This window comes from Oryx dammah, unplaced genomic scaffold (assembly GCF_014754425.2).
Source record: "Oryx dammah isolate SB20612 unplaced genomic scaffold, SCBI_Odam_1.1 HiC_scaffold_2, whole genome shotgun sequence".
In the NCBI taxonomy this organism is placed as follows: domain Eukaryota; kingdom Metazoa; phylum Chordata; class Mammalia; order Artiodactyla; family Bovidae; genus Oryx; species Oryx dammah.
Window position 1 is genome coordinate 45407235 of NW_024070186.1, and position 19598 is coordinate 45426832.

The 19598-nt window shown below is 36.3% G+C and overlaps 1 protein-coding gene across 1 annotated transcript in view; it reads left to right on the forward strand.

Annotated features, from left to right (window-relative positions):
* GMPS (guanine monophosphate synthase) overlaps positions 1-19598 on the forward strand; it is a 77118-nt gene that overhangs the window by 28940 nt on the left and 28580 nt on the right. The window contains exons 2-5 of the mRNA XM_040247398.1: positions 790-971; positions 4396-4510; positions 11411-11508; positions 13811-13914. Of these exons, the coding sequence (XP_040103332.1) occupies positions 790-971; positions 4396-4510; positions 11411-11508; positions 13811-13914 (499 nt within the window). The remainder of the gene's footprint in view (positions 1-789; positions 972-4395; positions 4511-11410; positions 11509-13810; positions 13915-19598) is intronic.

Sequence of the window (19598 nt, forward strand, 5' to 3'; positions counted from 1 at the left end):
ATTGTGTGTGTTAGTCGCTCAGTTATATCTGACTCTTTGCAACCCCACGGATGGCAGCCTGCTAGGCTTCTCGGTCCATGGGATTCTCCAGGCAGGAACGCTGGAGCGGATTGCCATTTCCTTCTCCAGAGGATCTTCCCAACTCAGGGATCAAACCTGGGTCTCCTGCACTGCAGGCAGATTCTTTACCGTTTGAGCTACAGGGGAGTCTGACATAATATTAAATCACATTAAAAAATTTAGTATTGTTGGTCAGACACATGTATATGTGTAATTTTCCTCAGGTAATATAAAAAGTCCTAATAAAGTGAGTTTGGGTATGCTTATTTACTCTGGCAGAAAACTTCCGGGTCTCATCAGTGTGTCCCTCATAGGAATGCTGTGACAGTTAGAGAGGGTGATCATATAATTCACCACTCAGACTGGGACACGGCTGAGACCTGACGGAGGCTCTGTTGGTAATGATGCCAGCGGAACAGACTCGCGTAGACCTGGGCGGTGTTTCGGCTCCGCTGGACCGTATGCTTACCTTAGTACTACATAGTGTGTGAGATGCAGGAAACATGAAGTAACTGTCTCATGTAGTCAGTGGATGGTAGCTTTTGTTCATGCCTGTGTGTGAATATGTGTACAAGTCTTTCCTTTAAAAGAAGTGTTTTGAATTAGCAATCCAAAATCCTAAGTTGGCAGTTTGTGTTTCTGCGTGTTTTTGGAGCTGACAGTAACTGTAGTTCTTAAAAGTACATCTGATTTTCATAATTAGGAAGATGTTTATGTTAATATTTGCAGCTGGAAAATGCCGGAGGAGACCTTAAGGATGGCCACCAGCACAGTGAAGGAGCCGTTGTCATTCTGGATGCGGGTGCTCAGTACGGAAAAGTCATAGACCGAAGAGTGAGGGAACTGTTCGTGCAGTCTGAGATCTTCCCCTTGGAAACACCAGCATTTGCCATAAAAGAGCAAGGATTCCGGTGAGATTAGATTGCAGGATATTTTATTATTAATTTGCTTGGACACTGAATTTTTTAATGAAAATAAAATGGATTGGTTAAGACATTTTCCGTGGCTTTTGACATTAAAAGAAATTAAAGGAAAAGATTACGTTAATTTTATTTGCACAGTTTAAGAATTTATCATTTGAATAGTTTATGTTTTACAGCAGAGGTCCCCAACCTCTGGGCCAAGGTCCGGCACCTGTCAGATCAGTGGTGGCATTAGATTAGAAATAAAGTGCACAAAATGTTATGTACGAGAATCATCCTGACACCACCCCCACCACCCCCACCCCTGAAAAACTTGTCTTTCATGAAACCACTCCCTGGCCCCAGAAAGGTTGGGGACTGCTGTTGTATAGGATTTCTGGATCAGACTTAGATTTGGCTGTTATGGTCATTCATTCATCCCAGATTACTTGATCAAAGGGATATATATAATGGTTAGAGTTATCTAAATTAGAGAATGCTGTGTACAGTTCATCTCTTTTGCTTCCTATCCCAGGAGACTAGTTTTTAAATTATGAAGACTTCTAATTTAAGGGCTAATTCTATAACTTGTACTATTAAAACTAGTCAAAATGACATTCAATTTGTATGTAACTTCGTCCTTTAACAGCTATTTTTGGTTAATGCTGTATCTTTTCTCTTGGAATTAATGTTCATTTTTTATTGAGTATTATTCAGAAGCAAGCAACTACAGTTTATATCCTTAATTAGCTTTCAAGATTTGGTGCTGTATTTCTTCCAAAATACAGTATGTTTAATTTTTCTTAAAAGCATAATGTCTTGCCTTTAGACAAATGATTACCTTTCATAAACTTTACAGATGTGTATACATTATCCTTTGTTTCTTATTTTTGAGATGGAGTGAATTGTGAATCAGAAAACATTTAACTCTGTTTTAGTTTTAGGATGCAGATAATTTTATAGTAAGAAGGAACGCTTTGAGTTTATCTTATTCAACTGTCTTGATTTTCCAGTGAGAACCAATTTTAAGGGAATTAAAACTGTAAGAAATCTTAATGGCTCTCTGTCAAATCCAAGCTCCATCATTCCCCAAATCCAAAGCAAACAGACAAAAATTCCCAGCAAACTAATTGAAACCAAATGTTGTGGAATAGGGTAACCAATATTGACAATGAAGTCTAATTGATTTTCTTGTCATCTGATTACCTGATCATAAACAATTTCTAGGTCCTGCTTATACCAACAGCTTCTCTCTGTAGGAGAACAGGAACTATAGCACTGTTGCTTTCATTACCATGATCCTTTCTGCGAGATAGCCATTTGATCACCCTTTTTCTAGAATAAATTTTAGGTTTATGACTTGAAAGACATCTTAACCTACCTGTTTTTAGAAGCTTGATCTGCTTGATACATATGCTGGTATCTGGAATGCCTTGAGACTTACTGGGCCTTGTAATTGCAAGTTGTTTCAAAATAATAGCAGGGTAGAAATAGAAAACTCAGAAAGAGTGATTAGCTCTTTCTTAAGCTTATTGAGATAAGAATTTTCATAATTGGCTTAAATGCTGCTTGAGTTTTATCCTTGACTGAGTCCATTGCTTTTTCTTTTTAATAGTATTAAGAATCTTATAGCAGATTAATGAGGGATGCTGGGCAGTCCCATGGTGGTTATCATTTATAAAACTAAATATTACATACTGAAATTCTAGAGATCTTGGTTATTAAATATATTTTACAGAGTTTTAGCTTCTGTATTTTTAAGGAGCTAGGTTACATATCTACCCTTAGGGCTAGCCCCATTCCCCTTTAAAATTGTTATCTTAAAGGGATGTCACATTTATCATCTTGAGTAAATAGATTGTCTTCAGTCTGTTTGCAAGAGATAAGCTAACAAACATAATGTATACCAAGATTCATGTTACCAATATAAAGTTCAAAGAGTAGGGCTTTTGTGCTCACTCAGATTATTATATAGTTTTTAAAAATTGAGTAATTTTCATGATTTGTTTTATTGGATGTATTACAAGTCTGTCATTTTAGTTTATGTTTTTACATGGCAAGCAGCCACTAATTATAAAGTGGATTGTAATCCAGATTTGTTTGTTAAGTAGATTTTGGTTACATCTTGGAATGCATTTTCCTTTAGAAATATGGACTTCCAAAGTGACTCAATGGTAAAGAATCCACCTGCCAATGCAGGATACTTGGATTTGATCCCTGGGTTGGGAAGATCCTCTGGAGAAGGAAATGGCAACCCATTCCAGTATTCTTGGCTGGGAAATCCCATGGACAGAGGAACCTGGCTGGCTACAGTCCATGGGCCAGGCCCCAGAAGAGTCCGACATGACTTAGTGACCAAGCAACAGCAACATGCCTGTGTTGTATAAGTGGGCGTGTGTGACAAACTGGAGAGCCTAAGTAATCTGAAGGTGCAAGTCTTTCTGTGATTCCAGTTATTTGTAGCCATGTTAGAGTGAAAGTCCAATGTTAGCAGATTTTTTTCCTAAAGAAAATATAGACATCTGAATATTTATGTAAAAATCATAATATTAAAGTGTTCCAAAATTTTTTGATTGAGCGGGGAGGACCAAAGCTACCTGTATCAGAAGCCAGCCTCATTTTTCAGCTTTCTTTATACAAATAGTCTGTTCCCAAGTTAATCCATAGCATGCTCTATAAATTCTAATTTATAGAATACTGACTTGGGTTCTGAGAGCAGGGCATATGAGGCAGCTCATGTTAGCGCCTACTTCTGGGTCTCAGGTAAAATTGTTGGGAATATTGGTCAGGTTTTAAACAGGCAAAATTAGGTAATTCTTCACATTTTCTGATATTCTTTATTGTAGACTATTTTGCTCTACATAATCCAGAGCCTTCATAATACTTTTACTTGTCCTGCTGTGTAACTGCTTTACTCCTTAACCTCTCAGAAGACGTGTATTTTCACCTTCTGCCTTGAGAATTCTCATTTATTTCCTCCACTGATGAGGAAAACAAAACAAATTCAGGCTTACCTTCATAGATTGAGACATTGGTTTTATATATTTGGGAAGTTTGTGCTTATTAACAAGTGACTGTTGAATTGGTTAGCTTTCCTATATTGCAATAAAATAGAGTAAAAATAGCTGTGTAGGGGATTCCCTGTCACTCCAGTGCTTGAGACTTCCACTGCAGGCGGGATGGAGTATGGATTCAATCTCTGATTGGGGAACTAAGGTCCCGAATGTCGCACAGTCCAAAAAAGAAAAGAATTAAGCTGTGTAGGAGACTGTTAATTAGCTGTGATAAAATCTGGATCTGCTGTGGCATACTGAAAACATAACAAAATCTGAGTCTGTATTGAGTTTCCCTCAGAGGTACAAGCAAGAGAGGGCATAGACCTTGTATAAAGGTTAACAGAGATTCTTCATTACTGTCTTCTTTAAATCCACAGTGCTATTATCATCTCTGGAGGGCCTAATTCTGTGTATGCAGAAGATGCTCCCTGGTTTGACCCAGCGATATTCACTATTGGCAAGCCTGTCCTTGGAATTTGCTATGGCATGCAGGTACACACATCTGTGAATCTGCCTTAAAAGTTCATTTGTTCTGCTTGTGACTCCTACTGTTTTAGTGTTTTCTGTCTTTAGAGCATTTAGGATATTTAGTTGTATGAGAGAGTTTGTTCATAAGTGTTTATGAATTGCCACACTAGTGTGGCAAAACTGATTTGAGTGAGGATTTTCAAAAGAGCAACTATATGTATTACTGCTTACAACAAAACCCTGTCCGTTATTAAAAAAAAAAAAAAAAGGTAGGTATTTAAATATACATGAAAGTTGAAGTAGTAGTTCAGAGAGAGCTCCTTTATATATTTACTCAATTCCCTAATTATAACATTTTTAACCATTTTGAGGGTAATTTGCAAACATGATGTTCTGTTACTTGTTGTATCCTAAGTACTAGAATTCTGTCTTACATAGCCACAGTATGGTTATCAAAATCAGGAAGTTAACATTGACTTGGTGTTCACATCTGATCCACAGACTCCGTTAACATTTCACAGGCTCATCAGTGTCTCTTAAAAGTCATGAATTCAATCTAGACCATGTGTTGTGTATTTACTTGTCATGTCTCTTTACATTCCTTTAGTTTAGAATCATTCCTCAATCTTTCCTTCTCTTTCATGACCTTGCGAATTAAAAAAAAAAGGACATTCCAGTTACCTTGCAGAATACTCTTCAGTTTTGGTTTGTTTGACATTTCCTCTTTGTTAGATTCACTGTGCTCGTGCTTCCCTGGTGGCTCAGTGGGAAAGAATGCCCTGCAATGCAGGAGATCCCTGGGCTGGGAGGATCCCCTGGAGAAGGAAGTGGCAACCCACTCCAGTATTCTTGCCTGGGAAATCCCATGGACAGAGGGGCCTGGCATGCTGCAGTCCATGGGCTTGCAAAAGTGTCATATATGATTTTGCAACTAAACAACAGCAAATGCTGTGCTCTTCGCAGCATCTCATTAGAAGGCTGCTGCTGCTGCTGCTGCTAAGTTGCTTCAGTCGTGTCCAACTCTGTGCGGCCCCATAGACGGCAGGCCACCAGGCTCCCCTGTCCCTGGGATTCTCCAGGCAAGAACACTGGAGTGGATTGCCATATGTCAATTAATACTGTGATAGGTGGTGTTCCTTTAGATTATTTGATTAAGATGGTGTCTGCCAAGTGTCTTCAATGTAATGTAAATTAAGTATATGTAGGGGAGTGGCCAACATAGTGGAATAAGAAAACCCTGAGCTCACCTTCTCTCTCAGGCACAGGCATCCTATGCCAGGAAAATGAGCCTCCAGAACATTTGGCTTTGAAGGCCATGAGACTTACTTTTGGGAGAGACAAAGGGTTGTGGGAAATAGCGATTCCTTTCTTAAAGGGCACCCACAGAATCTTCCATGCTCCAAGACCCAGGGCAGATGCAGTAATTTGAAAGGAGCCTGGGCAGACTGATTGACTGATCTTACAGAGTCTCCTGCAGGGGCAGAAGGCGACTGGAGCTCACCCTAGGGACGTGGACGCTCATGGCGGCCATTTGTGACGCTCCTTCTGCCGCGAGGACATGGCTGCTGGTGCCATTTTTGTGTCCTCCTCATTTTAGAAAGTGAGCAAAACAGCGCATTATCTTTTTTTAAACAGTCTGCTTGAAACCTGTGTACTGATATGAATAACGCTCAGAGGGAATCTGTTCAAAAGTTAAAAAGTGAACAGACCAATATATTTTCTTCTAGCTATCTCTGGAGCTTTCAGTAAAGGAAGGAAATATAAATCAGTGTTCATGTAAGAATGTGAATATTTTTATTTCTATTCTTAATACAGGACAGAATATTAGAAATTGCTGGTCTGCAAAACAGCTTTAGTTGATTTTGTTTCTTTCTAATTGTTATGATTTTCCATTATAACATAAAGAAGAGTCTCACAGGATATTTTTTTAGGACCCACTTAAATATGCAGGTCAGGAAGCAACAGTTAGAACTGGACATGGAACAACAGACTGGTTCCAAATAGGAAGAGGAGTACGTCAAGGCTATATGCTGTCACCCTGCTTATTTAACTTATATGCAGAGTACATCATGAGAAACACTGGACTGGAAGAAACACAAGCTGGAATCAAGATTGCTGGGAGAAATATCAATAACCTCAGATATGCAGATGACACCCCCCTTATGGCAGAAAGTGAAGAGGAACTAAAAAGCCTCTTGATGAAAGTGAAAAAGGAGAGTGAAAAAAGTTGGCTTAAAGCTCAACATTCAGAAAACGAAGATCATGGCATCTGGTCCCATCATTTCATGGGAAACAGATGGGGAAACAGTGTCAAACTTTATTTTTGGGGGCTCCAAAATCACTGCAGATGGTGACTACAGCCATGAAATTAAAAGATGCTTACTCCTTGGAAGAAAAGTTATGACCAACCTAGATAGCATATTCAAAAGCAGAGACATTACTTTGCCAACAAAGGTTCGTCTAGTCAAAGCTATGGTTTTTCCAGTGGTCATGTATGGATGTGAGAGTTGGACTGTGAAGAAAGCTGAGCGCCAAAGAATTGATGCTTTTGGACTGTGGTGTTGGAGAAGACTTCCTGAGAGTCCCTTGGACTGCAAGGAGATCCAACCAGTCCATTCTAAAGGAGATCAGCCCTGGGTGTTCTTTGGAAGGAATGACGCTCAAGCTGAAACTCCAGTACTTTGGCCACCTCATGCGAAGAGTTTCATTGGAAAAGACTTTGATGCTGGGAGGGATTCGGGGCAGGAGGAGAAGGGGACGACAGAGGATGAGATGGCTGGATGGCATCACTGACTTGATGGACGTGAGTCTGAATGAACTTCGGGAGTTGGTGATGGACAGGGAGGCCTGGTGTGCTGTGATTCATGGGGTCACAAAGAGTCAGACACAACTGAGCGACTGTACTGAACTGAACTGAACTTGAGTGAAATAGGTGTGAAATATGCTCCTTTAATATAAAATGATGGTGGCCACTTGTCCATTTTACCAGTACCCCCTTATAATTGTAAGGCCACATTTTCTGTCATTCAGGATGGATCTTACGGGAGCCAGAGCCAGGTCTGTTTATGTTAAATGCATAAAAAAGTTGCCTACTGCTTTCATAGGAGGATAATGGAATAGAATGGTCTTGTTCCTTTGGGCAGAAATTATCTTTCTATTAAATGCTGATATAAATAATGCCTCAAAGCTAATGTGCAGTTTGTAAAGGACTAACATTTCCTAGAGACTCTTGATTGGGTAATGTTAGCACCAAAGGCCTCCCTCTAGTGTATACCTTTGCCCCCTCCATGGTAGTCTGAAATGTTATGTACTGTCTTTTCCCATTAACTCTTGAGTCTTACTGATTGCTTCGTGGCAATTCTTTGCTTTGGAAGAAAAAAGTCTGTCCTGCTCCTTGCAGTGTTTATTTCTATTATGGTTTATCCATCACTCAGCATAAGAAATAGAATATTAGTAGAACTTTTGAAACTCTCTTTGTACTTTTTTCCATTCCACACTGTTCTATCTTCCAGCAAGAGGTAAGTAACACTTTTACTGAATTGTTATTCATTCCCTTTCTTTTCTTTATAGATTTATACACATTGTATTTTTAGATAATATATTATCTAGTTTTGTCTATTGATCTTCATGTAAGTGAAATCATGCTTTGTGTAGTTTCATTTTTGGTTTTAAAAGTCAGTAATTTTAAGTTATTTTCACTACTGAAATTATTGTTTGAATGTAGTGATACATTCAAGTGTATCGCAAATAGTGATACATTGGACTGTTAGCGTTGCTGGTCTTTTCCCAAGTTTTTGCAATTACAGGTGCTGCCATGTTTATTTTTCGATTTTGGTATTGTACATACACAAAATTTTCTCTAAGCTAACCATTAATTGAAATGCTGAGTCTTAACTTCACTAAGAACTATTTGCCCCCAATATACCTTCCCACAGCAGTATGTAAAAATTCCTTTTGCTCTATATCCCTGCAGGCCTTGACAGGGTTAGATTTTTTTTTTTTAATTTGCCTAGCCGAAGAGGTGTTAAATGACATGGTGTAGTCTTAATGGTCATTTTCCTTATTTTAAGATTCATGGATTTATTTGCCATTAGTCATTAGTGTCTGGTTTGCTGTAAAAGATTAGTCATGATTTTTGCACATTTTTGGTTGAATTTTTAAAATTGTTTTTATATATGCTAGATGCTAAACTTTTGCCAATTATGTATATTGCATATACCTTCTAAATTCTGACTTCTCTCTTCACTATAGTTTCACTTTTTCAAAGAATCATCTTTATTACAAGCATTTGGTTTCTGTATATACTCTCACACAGATTTTGTTAGGAGAATTTCCTTTCATTTCCTCCTCCCAAATCTAAGATTTATTTTGAAATCTTGACATACAAGATAGATAAAAGGGGAGCTGACCCAATTGCAGTGGTAAACCTGCTAGACCTACAGGGCTTTTGTTGTTTGAGGCATTTAGGACCTCAAGGTTATCATGAATCCAAAGCGAAAGCCATTTCCTTAAGTCAAAATAGAATATGAAAACAAAATTTTAACCAAGTAGAGTGTTCTACTTTACGTAAAGTTATTCCTTCCCCACTCTGCCCCACACAGACACTTAGCTGACCCTTCAGTTCCTTGTATTTTCACTTTTACCTAGCATACATGCATGCATAAGTCAGAAGTCAAGAATAAACATGAAAGCCTTCTGAACAGGTGAGATAGCTCTAAATTTTGCTGCAAGCCTTTGGCTTTATAAAAACCTTTAATTTAGACTTTGTGGAGTTTTAAATTGTGTTGTGTTCCAGCAGCTTTGGTTAGCTTGATCATTCAGCTGTCTTTTGATTAAGAACTGGAAATTTAGAGGAGGCAGAGGCACACAAGGTTCATTTGGTGTATAGAGGAAAACATTCGTTTTTTTCATTCAGCAAATTGAATGACTGTTCTGGGCTACATACTTAGCTAGGCCACTGGTACTGTGATCAGACCTGAAGACATGATGGGGAGAGAACATGCTAATTCTACATTGCTAATCACACTAGCCTGAATGGCTTGAGTAGAGAATAATGGGAAATATGAGAAGTGGAGTTAGATAGAGGCAGTGCATTGAAAAGTCTTTGTTCAGTATATGGGACTTGAACTTTATCCTGTAGACAGGGGGTCAGCAGATTACAGCCTGCTGCCAAAGCTGGCCACTGCCTGTTTTTCGTATGACCAGCAAGCTAAGAATGGTTTTTATGATTTAAAGTGATTTGTATGATTGGAGTTGAAAAACATTTTTAAAAAAGATTTGTATGCTGTGACATGTGAAAATGAAATGAAATTCAAATTTCAGTGTCCATAAATAAAGTTTATTGGAACACCATCATATCCATTCCTTTAAATATCTGTGGTTGCTTCTGTGCTTCAACGACAAGAATTGAATAGTTGCTTCAGAAACAGGAGGGCCTACAAAAACTAAAATACTTACTCTCTGGTCCTTTACAGGAAAAATATGCTAACCCCAATATAGATAATAGCCATTAAGAATTTAATCATGGACTAACACAGTCGTATTTACATTTTTTCGGAGAAGGCAATGGCATCCCACTTCAGTACGCTTGCCTGGAAAATCCCATGGATCGAGGAACCTGGTGTGCTGCAGTCCATGGGGTCGCTGAGGGTCAGACATGACTGAGTGACTTCACTTTCACTTTTCACTTTCATGCATTGGAGAAGGAAATGGGAATCCACTCCAGTGTTCTTGCCTGGAGAATCCCAGGGACGGGGGAGCCTGGCGGGCTGCCATCTATGGGATCGCACAGAGTCGGACACGACTGAAGCGACTTAGCAGTAGCAGCAGCAGCTAACATTCATAGATCTCTGGAAGATGGGCACTACTAAAGGCAAGGGGACTGATTAGACTGCAGCACTGTTTCCTAAACTATGTGTTTGTTAAGATGCTGCAGAAAGTGTTTTATGTATGAGTCTTTAGTTTGGGAAGTACTGGGTTAAATGGGTTAGGAGGTGTTTTTGTTGTTTTTTATTTAACTGCTGGACTTCCTGCAAACCTTTATTACAGGAAGTTTTATAGTGAATGTCTAACAGGAGAATGTAGAGGGCAGCATTTGCTGATGCATATTTGAAGAATATGCCATTGTACATTCCAAGAATGAGCACATATTTAGCCCTCTGCCTGTTTTTCTGTTGGGTGCGGGGTACACCTACATCGTGTATTATTGTGGCAGTGTGACACCTGTTGTGGAGCAGACATATGAAGATAGGTTGTATTGATTTTATCAATGCAGATTTAATGTTCCTAAAAATCCTATGTGTATCTGTTTTGTGTTGGAAGAGTTTAGGTGTATGTAAATGATGAAGAAGATTGACACAGAAGGGTCAGACTGGAAAGACTACTTAAAATAAAAGTCTGTAGGTGAATGAGATTTGAACAAGTTAATTTAAAGACCAGATTATACTGCTTATCCCATCTCGACAGCACAGCCTTCTGTAGACTGACTGTTCCTTTGAGGCCAAAGATTAAACAGTTTGGAGGAATTTATAGCTGCTAGTTTTAAACCAACTAGGTACTTTCTGAGTTCAAAGAGTGTTTTAAAATGCTTTAAAAATCAAACTCAGATATTAAAGAAATCCTTATCTTTTAAAAAGAAATCCTTATTTTTAACAGATGAATTAAAGTATGCTAAATGGAAAATTTGCCAGTGTTTAATAAAAATTAACATCAGATCAAATTCCTAATGTAGTTTTGTAACTATTCCTTTTAAGAACTAGATAATTATATATAATAATAACAATTTACAGTTAGCAAACTTCCTTTATTTTGGAGGCACAAACATAACAGCTATCCTAAGAACAAGAAATATGAATTTTTAGTGTAAGAAATTGGGTAATTTTCTTTTGAATTATATTAACATCAATTTATTTTCTCTTGGAACAGATGATGAATAAGGTATTTGGAGGTACTGTGCACAAAAAAAGTGTTAGAGAAGATGGAGTCTTCAGTATTAGTGTGGATAATACATGTTCCTTATTCAGGTATGATAGATATTTTTATATCAATAAGAATGTTAGAGGAGTAACTTGAAGCTGGGAATGTTATCTTCAAAATCGGAGATTCTGTAATTCTTAGACAAAATTAAGGCCACTGCATTGGCCAAAGGTATTGTCATATTTGTTTTCCAGTTGAGTGTCAAGACATAAGAGGATGGTGGTAATGCTAATTAGGAATAAGAAAAGCACTTAATGACAGAATTGAAAAGCACTTGTGCAGTGTTAAACCCCTATTTGGGCCTGCAGATGGTGATGCCATCGTTTGTAGTTTTCCTTTTCACTTTTTAGCAGAGCATGATTATAAACAGTAGCATGACAGATGTGACAGATAATGCCTTAAACTGCCTGCATTTGTACACATCTTCCTCTACCATATTCTTTCTCTGGGTGCCTAACTAGCTACCCATTTGCTGGCCTCATTACTAAATATGTATTGCACTTTTTGTACTGAGCATAACTGTATTTCGTGTACTGTCTTTTTAATATAGTGAATGTATTAATTGATTTTATTGCTGTTGATAATAGTTTAGGTATAGTTAGCTCTAATGTATTTAAAGATTGGTGAATGAGCTGTTCATTAGCTTCCTAGAATCATTTATCTTCTGCTTTACAAAAAAACAGGTGAGTTTTCATTCAGCTTCCTGAAAGACCAGAAAACTTAAATTTTAGTCACTTGCTTTCTTTCTTTGGGTTTTCCCATGTTTTGGGTATAACCCACTTAGGTGAACAGTTGATAGTTACTCACTTTCTTTTGAAATAGACTTCATTTTTCTTTAAAAATCACATTTCTCCCTAACTGCATTAAATCTATAAAACGTAGGCTGGTGTCAGTTAATTTGCATATGTAGTTTTTATTATCATTTCTTGTAACTGTGCTAATTATCTTTATAGATATTTTATTAACATATATTCTTATATCCTCCATAGAGTTGTACCTAAATTAATCCTTAATGGATAGTGTTCTCCAAATTGGACAAATCAGTTTTAAAATCCAAGTTAAGACCTTTTGTCTAAAATGGAGCTATCCCAGTTTTTACACAAAACTGTCTGTGGCTGGCTTTTCTTTAATATTAGAAAGAGCAAGAATATCAGTATTCAGAGATTCTCATTTTCAAAGTGATATTAATAAAAAGCAGCAGTTGCTGAAAATAATTTTATGAACTGAATCTACTCATTGCCAAAATACATTTTTGAAATGCATGTCTTGTTCTCCTTTATAATGGAGAGGTGTTGCTTACATTCATCTGTATCTCAAGTGACAGATTCTTGAGAACAACTTCAGGAATCTTGCTGGTGGAATGTGATACTACAAGAGACTTTAAATGTAAAGATCTGGTTAAGATTTAAAGTTTTTCTGTCTTGACAGTTCTAAAATCCTGGTACTCAATTACAGCCTACACTAATCCTAAATAACAGTGGACAGTGATGACAGTAACAACAACCCCAAAACATCCTTTTGGTTTTAATGTACTTAATCTTCTTGCTTTTTAAAAAAATCTTCTTGCTTTAGTCTTAATTTTTGTTTCTTAATATTATTTAATACAAAGTCCTTGTTCAAATTTTTTCATAATGTAACAAATATCTTTTTATAAAATTGATTCGTTTACATCAAGGTCCAAAGAAAGTCCACACAGTTGATTTGATAAATATTACTTACATCTGTTTTAAACCATGCCATTAATTACTTCTGTTCTTAAGATTAATTCCAGTAGAGATAAAATTTTGAAACCATGATAGCCTCTTAAAACTGTGTGTGTGGTTATACCACCAGCTTTATATATTCAGTTTCAGTTTTTATGGATTGCCTTTTCCTGGTATTTATTACTGTTATTGGCTTTATAATGAATAGAGTAAATTAAAGTCTAGCAGTGTTGTGCTGTTACCTACTTTTTCTGTTTTCTTGATTTACGCATAGAAGCTAGTAACTTTTAAAGCAAAAAACTACCAGTTATAAGATGAATTAAGTTCTAGGAATCTAATGTAAAGCGTGATGACTACAGTTAACAACACTGTATTGTATACTTGGAAGTTGCTAAGAGAGTAGAGCCTAAATGATCTTACCACACACAAAAAATGGTAATTCTGTGAGGTGGTAGATGTGTTAACTAAATTAGTGGTAATCATTTCACAGTATATAGGTGTATCAAATTATTACATTGTACACCTTAAACTTACAGTGTTACATGTCATTATATCTCAGTAAAGCTAGAAAAAAATAAAGCAAAAGACTCCATTAATCGTGTCTCATAAAGCTATTTGTATATGGTTTTATTTTTTATTTACTTAGGGGTCTTCAGAAAGAAGAAATTGTTTTACTTACCCATGGAGATAGTGTAGACAAAGTAGCTGATGGATTCAAGGTTGTGGCACGTTCTGGGAACATTGTAGCAGGTAAAACTTCTAAAACTTTTGCAGATTTTCTTTTTAAAAGTTTATCTGAAAAGTTTATAAACATATGTTTCTGTATGTGATACTGTTTTTGATGTTTTTTTAAAGATACTGTAAGTGTCAAGGTCAATTGTTAATTCATGAAGGATATTTAATATTAGAAGGATTATCTAGAAGTCACTTACTAGTTTGCTCTGAAATACTTTTAAAATTGTTTATTCTACTATGCTTTTCAAACATAAATATATCTGTTATAACTAGGGAAAATTTTGAGAACCGTTTACCTCTCTGGCATGCTGTATTCATAATTGCCCTTTTAAAAAATGTCTCTTTTAGGTATAGATAGGCATGTATCTTGGATGTCTATAAAACATCAGACTAAGCATTCGGAACATTGCTCTGAACCAGGGTAACCTGTGGTCAAATCCAGCCTACTGACTGTTTTTTGTATGTTCAGGAACTAAGAATGCTTTTTATATTATTTAAGGGTTATAATAAATGACAGGGACTGTATGCATACCTCTCACCAAGCTTAGTTTATAACATCCAGCCCTTTGTAGGAAGTTTGCCAGTTCATGCTCTTAAACAATTTTTTGTTCCATTTTTCTTGAAGAGGAGTTGATTTTCTGGCAGTTCATCATTTTTTTTACTTGCTTACTTGAATAATTGTAAATAATCACCAGTAATCCTGGATATATGGAAAAGAGAAAAAGTGGAGTTATCATAAAGTTGTTCTTTGTTATGTTACACCTAAAATGTTGGGGAAAAAAAATTTGTCATGGATAAATTGAATTGAGTATTCTACCTGCAGTTACTTAATGGATTATTGTATTGGCATAGGAATTATTAAGAATAGTTTCCTTTTTGACAGGTTTCTATTTCTTATACAAGATCAACAGTGGTAGATGAGATTATATATTTTTATTCATTCAACAAATATTTGAGTACTCACATGTCCCAGGCACAGTTCTAGGTGCCAGTGAACAAAATGAACAATACCTCTGTTTAATGTTCTAGTTAGTGAGGCTGGGGATGGGGGAGGGGTGGGAGAGACAGTAACCAGACAATACAGAAAAAGTCAGTGCTTGACAGTGTTTGAATGCATTGAAAAAATAAAAAGATGAGAGGAGTGTTATGGAATGTGTGATTTGGACTATTAATCTTTTAGATAGGATATTCAGAGATGGTGTTCCTATTAGATGATACTAGACATGGAGGAAGTAGGTGCTTGGCCCTTTTGGATATTTGGGGAAAGAGTACATAGCAGTACAGAATTCCTGGGATGGGTCCTTGTTTAAGGAACAGCAAGGAAACCACATGGGTAGAGCTGGGTAAGCATGGGGTTGTGTGGTAGAAGATAAGGTAGAGAGGCTGTTGGGAGCTAGAATCCCAGGACCTTTGAGGCCATTGTGAAAATGTTGGCTTTACTTATAGTGAGTGAAGATTTGAACAAAGAAGAGACATGATCTAATTTCAGGATTACCCTGGCTACAGAGGAGTAAAGAGACTGTTACATGTAGGAGCAGAGACCAGCTAGAAATCTGTTGTGGTAATCAGGAAAGGAGACTGTAAGGAGCAGAGTAGTAGAGGAATAAATGCTCAGGAGCGATTGGCTTCTCATATACATCTTGGACATATTTTGTTAGATTTATACCAAAATATTTCATTTGGGAGTGTTAATGTTAATTGTATTTATAATTTAAATTCCACTTGTTCATTGCTGTATATGGTAAAGCCATGAACTTTTGTGTATTAACCTTCTGTCTGGCAACTCTGTTGTACTCACTTATTAGTTCTAGGAATTTTTTGGTTGATTTTTTAAAATTTTATACATAGACACTCATGTCATCTGTGAACAAAGACCATTTTATTTCCATTTTCCCCCAATCTGTATGTCTTTTATTTCCTTTTCTTGTCCTATTGCATTAACTGGGACTTCTGTTATGATGTTGAAAAGCAGTGGATAGAGGGAACACCCTTGCTTTGTTCCTGATCTTAGTGGAAACGTTTTGAGTTTCTCATGGTTAAGTATGATGTTAGTTGTAGGTTTTCAGAAAATACTCTTTGTCAACTTGAAGTCCCCCTCTGTTCCTAGACTTCTGAGAGTTATTATCATGATTGAGTATTTGGATATATTTCATATACTTTTTCTGCATTTATTGTTATAATCATATAATTTTTCTTCCTTAGCCTATTGATATGATGGACTACAGTAATTGACTCTTATTTCTGACAGAGGGATTTTGAAGTATCTAATTGTAGTAGTAGATTCATGTATTTCTCCTTACAATTATATCAGTTTTTGCCTTACATATTTTGATGCTTTCCTGTTAGGTGCTTATATATGAAGGATAATTATGTCTTCTTTAGGAATGGATTCCTTTATCATTATATGTATGTCCCTCTTTATCCCTGATAAATATTCTTTTTTCTCTTTTTTTCTTTTTAAATTATGAAAATATAAATATTCTTTTTTCTCTTTTTTCTTTTTAAATTATGAAAATATGATAACACATTAACAAGAGACTTGGAAAAATACAGAATGAAGTTATATATAGTTCTACCATACAAATATTTTTTAAGTAGATAAATTAAAATTTTCAGTTGCAGTATCAAAAGTCTCAAAAATTAAGAGTGAATATACAGAGAAGTAGAAGGATATAGTAGACCTGAAAAGCACCATGAACCAATTCAGCATAATTAAGATTTATATAATTTTCACACAACAGATATAAATTCTATTCCAAGTTCTCATAGACTGTAAAGTAGGAGACACTGGAACATATCCAGGGAATAAAACAAGGTGCAAAAATTTTGTGGTCAAGGTATTGAAATCATATAGAGTCTGTTCTCTTACCACTGTGGAATTGTGTTAGAAATCAGTATCAAAAGACATTTGAAAATAACTCACATATTTTCAAGTGCAATATGACATTTACCAAGAGAGATCATTTGACCTAGCCACGAAAAGCCTCAAAAAAAGTTGAAGACTGAAAAAACACAGGATGATTGCAAAGAGGAAAGCATTTATATGAGAAATTAATCCTGGTAACTTTTCTTGGCTGAAGTCTGCTCTGACATTGATGCATCTATTCGTGTTATCTTTTTGTTTATTTATTCATGGCCATGCTGGGGCTTCGTTGTGGTGTATGAGCTTCTCATTGCAGAGAACATGGGCTCTAGGACACTTGGGCTCAGTGGTTGCAGCTCACAGGTTCTGGAGTGTGGGTTTGTTAGTTGTGGTGCACAGGCTTATCTGCCCATTGGTATATGGAATCTTCCCAAATGAAGGATTGAACCGGTGTCCTCTTCATCGGCAGGTGGATTCTTAACCACTGGACCACCAGGAAGGTCTCTCATGCTGTCTTTTAATTAGTGTTATCATGACATATCTTTCTCTGTCCATTTACTTTTGATCTGGGTTTTTATATTTAAAGTGGGTTTCTTGTAGACAATGTATATAAATTATGTTTTCTTTCTTGATCCACTGTGACAGTCTCTGTCTTTTAATTGGTACATTTAGACTATTGGAGTTTAAAGGGATTGTTGATAGTGTTGGATTAATATCCATCATATTTGTTGTTTTCTATTTATTGTCCTTGTTCTTTGTTCATATTATTTTTGTCTTTTTCTACCTTTTGTGGTTTTAATTGATCATTTTATATGGTCTGATTTTCTCTTTCTTTGCATGTCAGTTATATCTCTTTTTTTACATTTTCTAAGAAAAAGTTGCCCATGATTTTACAATATACATTTGCAACTAACCCAAATTCACTTTCAGATAACACTGTACCATTTCACAGGTAGTGTACCTTAGCATAGCAAAATAAACATGATTTTTTTCCTCGCATCTCTTGTACATTGCTGTCATCATTTCACTTAAAAGTAAGCATGAATAATATGTCTCTGTATAAGCATACATAATTATATCATTGTTGCTATTATTTTGAATGAAGTTATCTATTAGCTCAATTAGGAAGAAGAAAGTTTTTATTTTACCTTTGTTTATTCTTCCTCTGCTCTTTTTTATGTGGATCCAAGTTTCTGATCTTTATCATTTTCCTTCTCTCTAAAGAACTTTTAACATTTCTTGCAGAGCAGCCTATTGGCAACAGATGGTCTCAGGTTTTGTTTGTTTGAAACTTTTATATTTTTCCTGAACTTTTTGGAAGATAATTTCTCAAGGCACAGAATTCTAGGTTGGTGAGTTTTTCCCCCCAACATTTTTTTTAAAATTAACTTTTTTAGCTTTATTGAGGTATAATCAGCAAAATCGTAAAATATTTGAAGTGTATACTGTGATGATTTGATAAAGTGAAGTTGCTGTCATGTCTGCCTCTTTGCGGCCCCATGGACTGTAGCCTACCAGGCTCTTCTGTCCATGGGATTTTCCAGGCAAGAGTACTGCAGCGGGTTGCCATTTCCTTCTCCAGGAGATCTTCCCAAACCCAGGGATTGAACCTGGGTCTCCCGCATTGTAGGCAGATGCTTTACCATCTGAGCCACCAGGGAAGTCCCCTGATATACATTATGAAAAGATTTTTCCCCATTGAGTTAATTAACCCATCCATCAATCACATACAGTTGATCCTTGAACAACACAGTTTTGAACTGTGCGGGTCACCTTATATGTGGATTTTTTCACTAAATATGTGCTTCAGTACTACATGATCTGGGTTGGTTGAAACCGTGGATGTGGAACTGCAGATCCAGAGGCCTGACTGTAAAGTTATGCACAGATTTTTGACTGCACTGAGGGTAGGTAACCCTTGAATTGTTCAAGGGTCAACTGTATTTACTTTTTTTTTTGGTAAGAACATTTAAATTCTGCTCTCTTAACACTGTATTGGATCACTGAAATTTGCTATCAGCTATAATTACCATATTTATTATACATTAGGTCCTCAGACCTTATTCATCTTAAAATCAAGAATTTGTACCCTTTAACCATCTCTCCATATTCCCCTTGTTCCCTCACCCCTAGGTAACCACATTTGTACCTTCCATTTTTGATAGAGGTTGAATTGAATCTGTAGATTACTTTGGGTAGAACTGACTTTTTAAAAAAGACCTTTTTTTTTTTTTTTTTGATGTGGACCATTTTTAAAGTCTTTATTTAATTTGTTACAGCATTACTTTTGATTTTTTTTTGGCCACAAGACGTATGTGGGATCTTATCTCCCTGACCAAGGATCAAACTGGCACACACTTCCTGCACTGAAAGCTGAAGTCTTGACTGCTGGACTGCCAGCAAGTCCCTAGAATTGACATTTTAACAATATATTAGTAATTCATCTAATCCATGAACATGGAATATCTTTTTATTTGTGTCTTCTTCAGTTTCTTTCATCAAGGTCTTACAGTGTTCAGCGTACAGATCTTTCACCTTTTTTGGTTAAATTTATTCCTAAGTGTTTTATTCTTTTTGAATTTGTTGATGGGAGTGTTTTCTTAATTTCTTCGGCTGATAGTTTGTTGTTACACACAGAGTAGATTTCTGAATGTTGATTATGTATCCTACAATCTTGCTGAAATAATTAGTTCTAACGGCATTTTAGTAGAGTCTCTAGGGTTTCCTAGATACAATGTTGGGTCATCTGCAAATAGAGACAGTTTACTTATTACTTTTAATTTGGATAATTTTATTTCTTTTTCTGGCCTGACTGATCTGGCTTGGACTTCCAGTA